Here is a 13092-nt window from a genome sequence, read left to right on the forward strand (position 1 = left end):
CCAATTGGATCTTTAAAAAAAAAAAGATATTTAGAAAATCCCAAAATAGGGGCGCCTGGCTGGCTTAGTCAGTTAAGTGTCTGCCTTCGGCTCAGGTCGTGGTCTCCGGGTCCTGGGTTTGAGCCCTGCGTCGGGCTTCCCGTTTACTGGGGAGTCTGCTTCTCTCCCTCTCTCTGCCCCTCCCCACCGCTTGTTCTCCCCCCCCCATAAATAAAATCTTTTTTAAAAAAATCTCAAAATAATTGGAAAATTAAGCATTATACTTGAATTCAGTGAAAATGGAAACATGAGAAGCTGTGGGGTGCAGCTAGAGCAGTGCTTGATGGCAAATTCGTAGCTTTGATGCTCATACTAGAAAAGGGGAATGGTATAAAAACCAATGATCTAATAACTTAAGCTAGAAAAAGAAGAGCAAATTAAACCCAAAGTGTGCAGTAGGAAGGAAATTACAAGGAAAAAGAGGAAATCAGTGAAATAGAATATGCACAAATAATAGAGAAAAAAATAAAGCCAAAATTTGGCTCCTCAAAAACATCAGTAAAATTGATAAACCTTTAGTTGCACTGATGAAGAAAAAAGATAGGACAAGCATTACTAATATCTAAGAATGAAAGAGTGGTGTTACTACAGGTCCTACTTGACATTAAAAGAATAACATGATGTTATGAATAACTTTATGCCAATAATTTAGTCAGTTTTGGTAAAGTGGTCAGATTGCTTCAGCAATGCAAATTGTATGTATGAAAACAAGTAGAAATAGAAAATATCTATTAAGGAAATGGAATTCATAATTTGAAATGTCACCAAAGAAAATTTTAGACCCTTGGCTTCACTGGTGAACTCTGTTGAATGTTTTAGGAAGAAGTAATACTGGTTTTGTTTTTGTTTTTAAAGATTTTATTTATTTATTTATTTGACAAAGAGACAGCCAGAGAGGGAACACAAGCAGGGGGAGTGGGAGAGGGAGAAGATGCGGGGCTCGATCCCAGGACCCTGGGATCATGACGTGAGCTGAAGGCAGACACTTAACGACTGAGCCACCCAGGCTCCCCAAGATTTTACTTATTTTGTTTGAGAGAACAGAGCAAGAGAGAGAGCACACGAGCAGGGGGAGGGGCAGAGGGAGAGAGAGAAGCCGACTCCCTACTGAACAAGGAGCCTGACTCAATCCCAGGACCCTGGGATCATGACCTGAGCTGAAGGCAGACACTTAACGACTGAGCCACCCAGGCGCCCCGAAGTAATACCAGTTTTATGTGAACTCTGTAGATGGAGGAAAAGAGAGTATTCTCTAGCATATTTCATGAATGCAGAATTAAACCTGATACCCAAAGCAGACAAAAGGCATTGCAGAACCGTAGGCCAGTATTACTGCAGCCACTCCGACTGTCTAATGATCGGTGTTTGGATGGTCATGCTGTTCCACTTGTGTAACCTTTTTTTAAACATTTTTAACCTGTATCTTTATATTTATTTATTTATTATTTTTTTAAACAACTTATTTATTTGAGAGGGAGAGAAAGGGAGGAGGGGAGGGGCAGAGGGAGAGAGAGAATCTTTTTTTTTTTTAAGTTTTTATTTTGGGGGGGAGCATACAACAGTGGGGGAAGGGGCAAAGGGAAAGAGAGAAGCAGGCTTCCCGCGGAGCAGGGAGCCTGACGTGGGACTCAATCCCTGCACCCTGGGACCATGACGTGAGCCGAAGGCAGATGTTTAACAACTGAGCCACCCATGCGCCCCTAGTTCTTGCTTTTTAAAATCTGGGCCTTTTCTGTCTTTAATTGAAATTATTCATTTGCATTTAATAAGCACTTATTGACATGGTTGAGGTTGTCTGCTATCTTGGACATTTTTTCCATTTGTTGCTTATTTCTCCTCCTCCTCCCTCTTTTTCTTCTTCTTTTTGGTCTTTGTTTGGATTAATCCAGTCCTTTTTTAGGATCCTGCTAGAAAAACTTGTCCCATGTGGTTGATGGGCTCTTGTGGTCCACCCAGCCACTCACCCACTCTATGGCTGAGAGCAGGACACGAGAAGCTACCTCTAGTTGCCCTTGTCTTGCAAGTTCTTGTTTGGAAGAAAGCTTTGGCAAGGTCGGAGTCTCCCTCTAGTTCTTGTTTGCCTGGATTATATGAGTTGTTCTGCAGGGCACTTAGGAGAGACAGCCATCTTACCCTGAAATTACTTCTGGTAATTATTTCTGCTGTCCCAAAGTATGTTGCTACAACCCACAGATATCCATCCACCCTCCTCACAAGAGAAATAGGAAGATCTTAGGACCCAGAAGAAAACTGAGTATAGGGTCCGGCTGGGGGGTCCCTTGCACTGCCCGTCAAAGGCCCCTCTGACAGTGTGTGCAGGTACATACTCTAGGGAAGCCCCCGCAGTGCTGTTGGTTAGCTCGGTTTGACAAGGTGAGTGGGGTTTCATAATAGGCGGGACTGTCTGAGCATAAGACCTGTGCAGAGGGATAAAGGTAGGAAAGTGCACTTTGTGTTGGAAGCAAGTGTCCTTGTGGCAAGGGTAGGGTTGGGGAGACAGCAGCAAGTGCCAGAGGGCCTGGAGGAATGTTGAGCAAAGCAGCCTGGTGGGTGCCAGGAGAGCACTCACCGGCAGAGGTTTTGGAGCTGGGATGGGAGGAACTTGAAGATGTCTGTGTTTTGAAAAAATGAGTTTAATGCAGCAAAGGCAAGAGGCTGTGAAGGGGGCGGGGGCAGGGCTGGATAGCCAGGAGTCTGTGTCAGGGGCTCCCTGGCAGCCGGGCTTCACACACAGACAGATCGGGGCTTCTGCATTGTGTGCAGTCTTTTACTTTTCTAAATAAAAACACTAGAGAAGGTAAATCCCGTCTCCCATTCATAATCTCAAAGTACAGGTTTCACTTTGCTAAGGATACAGGCCTTTATATTCTTCATTTTGTATCAAACAGTGAAAACTTTGTTGCAAACAGCCGAGGCCCTGGGAGCCTGCCCTGGGAGACTCTCTGAGCAGGACAAACTGTGTAGTCCAGGCAAAGACCGCAAGAGCCTGGAGCTGGGGTGTGTGAGACGCAGAGGGAGGGCTGGGTCAATAGCAGTTTGCAGGGGTGTGCATGTGAGGGAGGTCGTGGCTTCAAGGATAAGCCTGGGTTGTTTGGCAAGGTGGGGATGGTGAAAGGGGGGCCAGGCTGGGGGGTGGCAGAGTTGCTGAGGGCCAAGCAAAGTGAGCCATCAGGAGTTTGACTTGCTAAGGTTGTAGTCTCTGAGAGGTCTTGTGTTCTTTTATGAGATGGTCAGTCAGGTGTGGGCAGGAGAGTAGACACGGGAGGCTCAAGAAAACAAAGTTTGTTATACATATGGTTCTAGAGACAGGAGGTGTGGACCTCAGGCAGGGCCACATGGGGAAGTCCCAGGGGTGTCATGAGGCAGAAGACGGGTGGGGAAGCACTTAAGCCATGACCTTTATTGGCGTTTCCATGGGAAAGACAAGGCAGGGCGGGATGGACAGCTTAGGGCCACCTAGTTTGAATAATTTTAGTGGACTCTAAGCTACATGGGTGGTCCCTAGTTGCCTGGCCCCTGGCCCTGGGATGATGAAGGCAGAGGAAGATGTTTCCTGGGATATGTGGGCCCAGAGAGGAGTGGTTGCTCTGGAGAGATTAGTTTGCAGATCACAGTAATGCTCTGGCTCAGCCCTTGGCTATCTTTAAGGATTGGCTAGTTCTGGGAGGGACAGTCTTTCCCTAGCCAGAGGGGTTTCTTAAGATGTCAACGATCTACAGAAAATGTAAGCAATGCAGAGACATCTGGGGAGAGATGCCTAGTGTTCAGTCAGGTGGGGGTTGGACCCTGAGAGGGAGGGTGGGTTGTAGAGCTGTTAAATTTCTTGGGGTGGAGATGCATCATCCCCAGTGCTAACAACATGGGAGACTTGGGATGTGTTGCCTCAGGGAGCCAAGGAGCAAGTGAGAGCATTGAAGGTGGGTCAGCCAGAGGGAACCAAGAGAAGGCACAGGTCCTGCGCTGTGGAGGATCTGGGAAGTCCCTGCGAGCTTTGGAGCCAGACCCGGAGAGATCTGTTGAGGCATTTCCTGGGGAGAACACCCTCCAGTGCAGGCTCATGTCGGGGATGGACTTCTTGGACTTTGGTGTAGACTTGCTGAAGGTGAACTCACACCACGTGGGAGAAGTGACCCCTTATATCTTTGCTTGCAGCTTCGTGGCCGTCACCATGTTCTGGAAGTTTGACTTGAACACCACGTCCCACGTCGACAAACTGTTGGATAGGGAGGGTGTGACGCTGCGAGAGTTAATGGATGAAGATGATATCCTGCAGGAGTGCAAGGCTCAGAACCAGAAGCTGCTGGGCTTCCTCTGCAGGCAGCGGTGTATGGAGGAGCTAGTGAGCCTCATTACACAGGACCCGCCCCTGGACATGGAGGAGAAGGTCCGCTTCAAGTATGTACTTAGGCTGTGACAGGGCCCGGAGCCGGGCAGGGCTGCGGGGAGGTGGTGGGTGGCATTGGAGGGTGTCCAGAGCCAGGACTTTGGACAGAAAAGCCCACTTTAAACATTCGCCCCATCTGAGAAGTAAGGAGGCCACTCCCCGTGGGGTTGGTTTTTGTGAGGGTTAAGATTTTAGAATCTCTGTGTATGTGATTTCTCATTCCAAGTTGTAATGAGTTACTCTGTGTGTCGGAGTGTTTTGAGTGAAAATGTGCTGAGAGAAGACTGACCCCATGACTGAGGTGGATAGACTGCAGCAAACGGGCTGCACCCCAGCGGGAAGCAGGTCCCCGCCTGCTGCAATGGCCTATCAGGAGGGATGGGCAGCATCTGACCTCTTGACCATGGAACTGCCCCGCTGTGGGGTCTTGGGGTCAGAGGAAAGAGGCCATGTCATTAGTGGTACTGACCATTCTCAAAGTTTTTCCTGAAACGTTCCATTCAGCAGTTGGCTAAGATGTTAGGACATGACAGAAGGGAAGTGGTGGTGTGGTTAGGGCTTGGGAGGGGGGCAGAGGAGTGTGAATGAGGGGGACAGGGCAGAGTGGCAGCGGCTGGGCTAGTGACGCAGGAGTGGGGGCAGACAGGGCAGCCCTCAGGTGCCCCTGTGTCCATGGAGTGTCGGACAGTGTGCGGTGGTGAAGTCTTAGAACAGGGTTGGCCAACTGTGGCCCACGGTCAAATCCTGTCTTTGTGTGGCCTGCAAGCTAAGAATAGTTTTACATTTTTAAATGTTGAAAAAAATCAAAGGAGTAATACTTTGTTACACATGAAATTGATATCAAGTCCACATTTCAGTTGTCCATGAAGAAAGTCTTGTTGGTAGGCAGCCACACTCGGCCTTTGGTGATTACGGGGACAGAGTTGACTGGTTACAACAGACTATCTAAAATATTTACTCTCCGGACCTTTACAGAAGTCTTTGTTGATCTTTGTCTTAGAGGGAAAAGAAAGCTGGAGAGGGCCACGAGAAGTGTCTGTGGCAGGGGACAGTCGATTTAGGGACACCCATTTAGGGCGGTCATTCCCAGCCTCTGACGGGGGAGCCGTGTAGAGGAAGAGCTCTAGATGGAGGTAGGAGCTTGTTGGTGGAGGAGCCTGTGGGTTTAGGGCTCTGGTGGCCACCTGCGAAAAGTCACATAGAAGCCGTTGTACACGGCACAGGCCTGGTCAGTGCCCCTTGTCTTAGCATCACTGTGGGTGGCCCTCATCCCTCCTACCCTCTCGCCCCAAATGTGTTCTGTGTGGTGATAAGTTATGTGGTCTCCCTGCATGCATAGAGGGCATCGGTTAGCAGGATGGGGAGCTGGGGTTCGGGCGACGTCTTCTGGATCAGGGCAGAGGGAGCCCAGAGTGGCATCAGTGAGCCAGGAGAGGTTCATCATCAGAGAGTTTGGGAGAAATTAGTAGTGGACGAGTATGAAGCCAAGTGACTAAGGCAGTGAGAGAACTTTAACTCTGGGGGGACTTACATAAGTAAGCAGATGTAAGTAGAGTGAACATACCAGCTCAGCTGTGAACGGTGTCTGCATGTTCATACACGGTCAGCATAGGCCCTTGGTTTAACTAAGAATTGTGCTGTGAGGGGCGCCTGGGTGGCTCCGGCGTTGAGCGTCTGCCTTCGGCTCAGGTCCTGATCCAGGAGTCCTGGGATCGAGCCCCGCATCGGGCTCCCTGCTCCGTGGGGAGCCTGCTTCTCTCTCTCCCACTCCCCCTGCTTGTGTTCCCTCTCTCGCTTTTGCTCTCTCTCCCTCAAATAAATAAACAAAATATTAAAAAAAAAAATTGTGCTGTGATTTTATAGAGCGAGGGTAAGGGGCCGGTGACAGGAGAGTTCTGTCTTCATCTTCCATTGTACGGGGTTGGTTTGTAACATCGGAAAGTGACAAATGAAGTTCATCTGTGTTTTACTTAGAAACATGGAGGTTAACCACAGAGCTGAGGACAGACGTGGGTGAGCAAGGACACAGGAGGCAGGAGGCCACTCCTCCTCACGAGCCCCGTCAAACAGAGTTTGAAAGCATGTGTACATGTCACAAATCAAATTTAGAAAATTAAATCAAAGATTCCTTTTTGAGAAAAGGAGTAGGGTGGATGGGTAGATGGATGCGGTGGTAGCCAAGAAAGAAGTAGAGTGAAGGTTGTTTTTCAGAGATGGGGAAGAGACTAGACCAGGGCGGCTCGCCATCTCTGAAAGGTCAGACGGGACGTACTGCGGGCTTTGCAGGCCTGGACCTCTGACGCGGTGGCGTACAAGCTGTGAGTGAGTGAGTGTTGCCCGCCTTGGCTGGCCTGGCCTTGTGCCTCTGAGGCGACCTGGCTGAGCAGTATAACTAGTTGCTTTCCCCTACAGGCTGGGTTATAGGGACACTCTTCTCCCCGGTAGTGGGGGATGCACCTGAGCCGTGCCTGTTCCAGAGAAGCTGCCCCTGGTGGTTTGAGGTCAGACAGCAGTCACTGCTGCTGCTCAAAGCCAGAGGCTGCTGCATGAGGGCTCTGTGGTGCAGCCCTGGACAGAGGAGCCAGCCACTTGATCCAGCCTGAGAGCCACGAGGAGGTCCTGGTCTTTTTCTTGAAGTTCCTGTCCAGTTTGCCGGCTGAGTTCTCAGCCATTTGAGGAATAAGACAAAAGAGTCAGTGGACAGAACACCAAGACAGCACTGTGGTTACTTGCAAAGTGCTGTGGGAGAGTGTGTTTTGTGGCTCTGGGCTGTGGGCTTCTGTGATCCAGATCGCAGAGTTAGAACTGCTCACCTGTCGGGAAACGGGGCTGCAGCAGGATAGCCCCCCAGAAAGGACACCCTCCAGAAGACCCTGAGGTGCCACAGGTCAGAGCAGGAAGGGTGGCTGAGCCCAGTAGCCTGATGACCCCCCTGGGGGGCAGCAAGTCTTGGCACAGAGGGAGGTGTCTGAAGGGGCAAGAGCGTCCCCTCCACCCTCACTCTGATAACCCAGGGCCCACCTTCCATGTTCCCGGACCTCGTTGTCATCATCTTTGGTTTCCTTCCTGTGGGGAGTCGTATTCTCTAGTAGCTTCCTGAGGAGGAAGACCATGTGAGGGCCTGATAGGGCACTGTTCGCCTTTCACACTTGTTCGAACCTCCCTCTGGTTTAGGCTCTGCACGGCCAGCACTCTCCGTCCTTTAGAATGAGACTCCGCAGTTGGCTCGCCTTCCTGGCCTTGCCGGATGCAACAGGACTCCCAGGCTTTGTCTCCTCCAGGGGGCACTTGGGCCCTCGTCTGGTCCCATCATCCTGGAGTCTCCCAGTAATGTGAGATCACCCCCGGGGTCAGGACAGGGCAGTTTAAACTGGAGAGGTTTTAGGGGCGCCTGGGCGGCTCAGTCATTAAGCATCTGCCTTTGGCTCAGGTCAGGATCCCAGGGTCCTGGGATCGAGCCCCGTGTCGGGCTCCCTGCTCGGCGGGAAGCCTGCTTCTCCCTCTCCCTTTGACCCTCCCCCTGCTTGTGTTCCCTCTCTTGCTGTGTCTCTGTCAAATAAATAAATAAAATATTAACAAAACAAAACAAAACTGGAGAGGTTTTAGAGTGAAGGCTCAGCTGTGAGCACGGAGACTCTGTGTCTGGGCTTCTTGTCCCTGATTGTGTAGGTAACCCTGGGCCCTGTCAGCCCATCAGTTCATGGCCTGGCCCACAGGGGAACTTCCTGTGTTGTTTCTTTGATAATCTTCTCGCCTCTGGTTTGCCTTCTGTTTTCTCTTCCTGGGACCTGTAATCAGCTGTGAGACGCTTGAATTAATGCTTGCTTCCTCTTCTTTTTGCCCTGAATGTCCCGTCTTTGCCCTTCTGTCTGCATCTGAGAGGCTTCTTCACATGCTATCTTCCTGTCCTTTTACTGATTTGTAAGCTTTCTGTTGTATTTATTTTTTAAGATTTTATTTATTTGACAGAGAGGGAACACAAGCAGGGGGAGTGGGAGAGGGAGAGGCAGGCTTCCCGCGGAGCAGGGAGCCCGACGCGGGGCTCCATCCCAGGACCCTGGGACCGTGACCTGAGCTGAAGGCAGACACCCAATGACGGAGCCCCCCAGGCGCCCCTCTATTGTATTTTTAATTGAAGAGGTCTTTCTTATTGTCAGCTCTTTTAACTCCAAGCCTCTATTTCTTGCTCGTGGCCACTCTGTGTTGGGGCTGAGTGTTTCTGGTAGTTTCCTTCTATTCTCCAAACGCTCTGTCATTGCTGTGTGCCTTGTCTTCTGGCACTTGTTTATTTGGTCAGCCCTTATGTCCCTTCTGAAAGAGAGGCACCAGAGCCTGCGTAAGGTTTGGGGTCTGAGTGAGGCTTGCTCATCATGCTTCCGCGTGGGCGATAGGTGGCTAGCCGCTTGGTTAGACGAGGATTGGTTGAGTTTTCTCTCTGTCCCACAGTTTCTCCAGAAAATAATCCCCCCTGCTCCTAGCTGTGGGATGAGGACCTGACAGCAGCCTGAGTCAGGAAGTTTTTTATTTACCAGGCCCCCTGTTTCTGGACAGTGTCCCATCGGTCCCTCAGCTGTGCCTGATGTTCCTGATTCAGGAGCTGCTCTGGTCCACCTTTTCCAGGGGATAACTTCTGAGTCCTGTGTGCTGGCAAGGGAGGGGCAGGAAGCCCACAGCTGTCCTGAGCCAGGCCTTGCACCCTGCCTGGTAGCCACTGGCTCTGTGTCCAGGCCTCTCTGGAGTGGTTTCCAGGGGATGCTCCCTCTGTGGTCACCTGAGACTTAGCTTCCCTGGTGCGCCATACCAGTCCTCTGGGTCTTGCCAGGAATCATTTCCTCTCTTCTTTTTTCTTCCTTCCTTCCTTCCTTCCTTCCTCCCTCCCTCCCTCCCTCCCTCCCTCCCTCTCTCCCTCCCTCTCTCTTTCTCTTTCTTTCTTTCTTTCTTCTTTCTTTCATTTATTTATTTAAGATTATTTATTTATTTGAGAGAGAGAATGAGAGACAGCACGAGAGGGAAGAGGGTCAGAGGGAGAAGCAGACTCCCCGCTGAGCAGGGAGCCCGACATGGGACTCGATCCTGGGACTCCAGGATCATGACCTGAGCCGAAGGCAGTCGCCCAACCAACTGAGCCACCCAGGCGCCCTCTTTATTTCTTTTAAAGATTTTATTTATTTGACAGAGAGAGAGAATACAAGTAGGCAGAGCGGCAGGCAGAGGGAGAAGCAGGCTTCCCGCGGAGCAGGGAGCCTGATGTGGGACTCGATCCCAGGACCCTGGGACCATGACCTGAGCGGAAGGCAGACGCTTCACCGATTGAGCCACCCAGGCATCCCTCCACTTTTCTTTTCTTGTCTTTTTACCTTTGCATTATCGGAGTAGGAGCTTTAGAGGGGAAGATAACAAGCCTGTATGTTTGATCTGCCCTGTTTAATTGAATTCCTGTTCCTTATATAAATTTTAGAACCTACTAAAACAGTACCTGTTTTTTTGAAAAATAATTATAAAATACCAGTAAAGAAAACCTCAGTCCCTCTACCTAGATATAACCTTAGAGGGCCAGTGCCTTATAGCTCATCTTGCCACATGTGTGCACGTTTGCTTGTATGTGGAAACCAGATTGGGGCCTTTCCGTGTGCTCTGGAAACGTTTCCTGAAGGAATAGTCTGTACTTGCCTCTGGGCCTTGATTCTTTTGTACCATTGGTACATCTTCTCTTGTTGTTGGGAGTCTGGTGGACACCTCTCTGCCTGTGTGATGTAAAGGCCTTGCTCTGGCCTCCAGGGTCACTGTGGCCTGGCCCTCCTGCCCTGCATTCTGACCTTCTGCCCCTGGTGGCTGTGTGTTTTCCTCCATGCTGGTTTCATGTGTACATTCATGGTGCTGAGGTGACTCATTTGATCCTTGTAACCATCCCATGAGGTGAGTGGGCAGTGGTGACACCTCTCAGGGCCTGGTCCTGCATACTGGGCCACCTCTTTGTGAATGCAGCAGGTCTCTCACCCCCCTAGCCTGCCCATACGGCTCTGTTTCTCTGAGCTCTAGAGGCTGCTTTCTCTTCTCTGGGCTGCTGAGAAACGCCTGTCCCACAGCCAGACCTAGATTTCTCGGTTTCTCCCCCCTTCTACATTTAGTTGGCTGCCACGCTCTGCTGTTTCCTCTACAGTCTCTCTAACCCAGGCCTCTGTAGCCAACCCACAGTGACCACCTCGGTTTAGGCCTGTGTTAGGGCCTATGTTGGTGGCTGCCAGGAGCAGGAGGGTCATAGTGGGTGACCTTGACCCAGGGCTTACTGTTTTATGCGTAGCCTTGTGGGGCGGGTGGGCACTTGCACCCCCATGTTCAGAGGAGAAAGCCCGGACACAGAGAGGTTAGGTCATGTGCCTGAAGCTGCAGAGCTTGTCCTGTGGAGTAGCAGGTGTGCTCTAGACAGCTACCACACTCCTGTCTGCCCTGGCCCCCATCACCCTCACCTGCATTCCCGCATGTACCTGGATACGGCACCAGGCAGCATTATTTTTTTTTAAGATTTATTTATTTATTTTAGCGAGAGAGAGCAGGGGGAGGGGCAGAGGGAGAGAATCTCCAGCATACGGCCTGCTGAGCGCAGAGGCCAGTGCAGGGCTCAATCCCACTACCCTGACATCATGACCTGAGCCAAAACCAAGAGTCAGACACCCAACCGACAGAGCCACCCAGGCGCCCCAGCACCAAGCCTTGTTAGTGGCCCCACTGTTGTGGGCCCTGCCCTGGATGCAGCAGGTTGTTGAGTAGCTGTGTCTGTCCCAGGGGCAATGGCAGTGACCCTGTGTCTATCAGATGGTAAAGCAGGGAGCAGAAGGGTGTCATGGGGTTCCATGTGACGGGATAAAGATTATTCTGTATCTGGTCATTTTAATGTGTACTGGTATTTCTTACTAATAATTTGCTTTTGTAACATCTCATAACTGGTACTGCATCATAAGCTGCTGATGTGGCATATTTTAGCCTAGGGACAAGCTTGGGTCTGTGCTTGTTGGTGTGCAGGGACAGGAAGGGCGTGCAGAGGGAGGGTGCAAACAACGGACTTGGCATCACTAACCGTGTTCACAGGAGGGAAGAGGCCTGGCTGGTGGGTGTGAGGACAGAGGTTTTGAGAGGGGAGAAACCAGAAGACTGAGGAGCGTTATGTAGAGAATGCAGTAGAGTCAGAAAAGGTGAGATACCATGGTGTAGAGTGTGAGGAGCAAGAAAAAGGTATGTTAGACACACGGAGCTTGTTGTAGTCAGAAATGCCTGCTGGTCACAGGATATTCATATTTTTACTCCATTCCAGGGTCTGACCCGTGGATCTGCTTCCTGAGAGGCTGGTCATTCAGGCAGCTTCCTGAGAGCTGAAGAAGTCTAATTTCACCTCCAGTTGCTTTTATTGTGCCCTCTTAGGTATCCAAACACGGCCTGTGAGCTGCTGACTTGTGATGTGCCACAGATCAATGACAGACTAGGAGGGGATGAGACTCTGCTGAACCTTCTTTACGATTTCTTGGACCACGAGCCGCCTCTCAACCCTCTGCTCGCCAGTTTTTTCAGCAAGACCATTGGTAATCTCATTGCAAGAAAAACTGAACAGGTAAATAATCTGCCAAGCCCATGTGGTTTGGGGTGGCGGGCATGGCTGATGTTAATACATCTTGCTGTCAGCTATCGCTGTGCACTGGTATCTTTGGGGCTTGGAGAACGGTGTTTCTGACTGTGCAACGGTATCTTTGGGGCTTGGAGAACGGTGTTTCTGACTGTGCACCAGTATCTGCGGGGCTTGGAGAATGGTGTTTCTGACTGTGCAACGGTATCTTCGGGGCTTGGAGAACGGTGTTTCTGACTATTCCATGGGGCACAGTTGGAGCAGTGTAGGCTGCTGCTATGTGAGTTGGAATTTGATTAGGAAAGTGGCTTCCTGAAGATATTTCTGCTGGCTAGCTTAGGGATAAGCACCTCTTCCTGCCATCCCTGAGAGCTGCTCAGGACTCCAAACCAGGCTAGCTTGTCTTGTCCCGACCAGTCACAGGCATGAGGAACAGGGACATGCCTGCGACATGACAGGTTCTTAGGATGTTCACTTTCTAAGATCTGCTGCTCTGTTGGGGTGGCAGGTATTTATGTGTCTAGGACACTTAGTGTTTCAAAGCAAATAAAAGAAAACTGACAGCATTAGGCTTCTGTAAAAACAGTGAATTCGTTTTGTTAGCTGGAGCATGGTCTTCTTGGAGTCCATTCTTGCTCCTGCCTGTATTCGTGCTTCGGCACCACCCACCCTGTGGACACGCAGAAAGGGCGTGCATTGTAGGGGTGCCTCAGGCCTGCCACCAGCCTCAGCCAGTCCTGGTGCGTCTTTCACCTTTTATCCCTTCCCACCATCCCTAGTGGATTATTTCAAAACAAATACCAGATATCGTATGATTTTATTGTTAATATTACCGTGTATACCTCTAGAATACAAGGACTTTTAAAAATTCGTTTTTTTTTTTTAAAGATTTTATTTATTTATTTGACAGAGGAGACACAGCGAGAGAGGGAACACAAGCAGGGGGAGCGGGAGAGGGAGAAGCAGGCTTCCCGCTGAGCAGGAGCCCGATGCGGGACTCGATCCCAGGACCCTGGGACCATGACCTGAGCTGAAGGCAGACGCCCAACGACTG

The 13092-nt window shown here is 50.4% G+C and overlaps 1 protein-coding gene across 7 annotated transcripts in view; it reads left to right on the top strand.

Annotated features, from left to right (window-relative positions):
* The window catches only part of PPP6R2 (protein phosphatase 6 regulatory subunit 2), a 69935-nt gene that overhangs the window by 27060 nt on the left and 29783 nt on the right, over positions 1-13092 (top strand). For 6 of the 7 annotated variants that reach the window (XM_073890327.1, XM_073890329.1, XM_025858637.1 and 3 more), the window contains 2 exons: positions 4192-4434; positions 11840-12026. In XM_073890327.1, the coding sequence (XP_073746428.1) occupies positions 4208-4434; positions 11840-12026 (414 nt within the window). In that variant the 5' untranslated portion in view covers positions 4192-4207. Of the gene's footprint in view, positions 1-4191; positions 4435-11816; positions 12027-13092 lie in introns of those variants that run through there. The other variant, XM_025858645.1, reaches the window with a different exon arrangement.

The sequence above is a fragment of the Callorhinus ursinus genome, unplaced genomic scaffold (assembly GCF_003265705.2).
Source record: "Callorhinus ursinus isolate GAN/ISIS: 27379988/994484 unplaced genomic scaffold, GSC_fseal_2.0 scaffold140, whole genome shotgun sequence".
In the NCBI taxonomy this organism is placed as follows: Eukaryota; Metazoa; Chordata; class Mammalia; order Carnivora; family Otariidae; genus Callorhinus; species Callorhinus ursinus.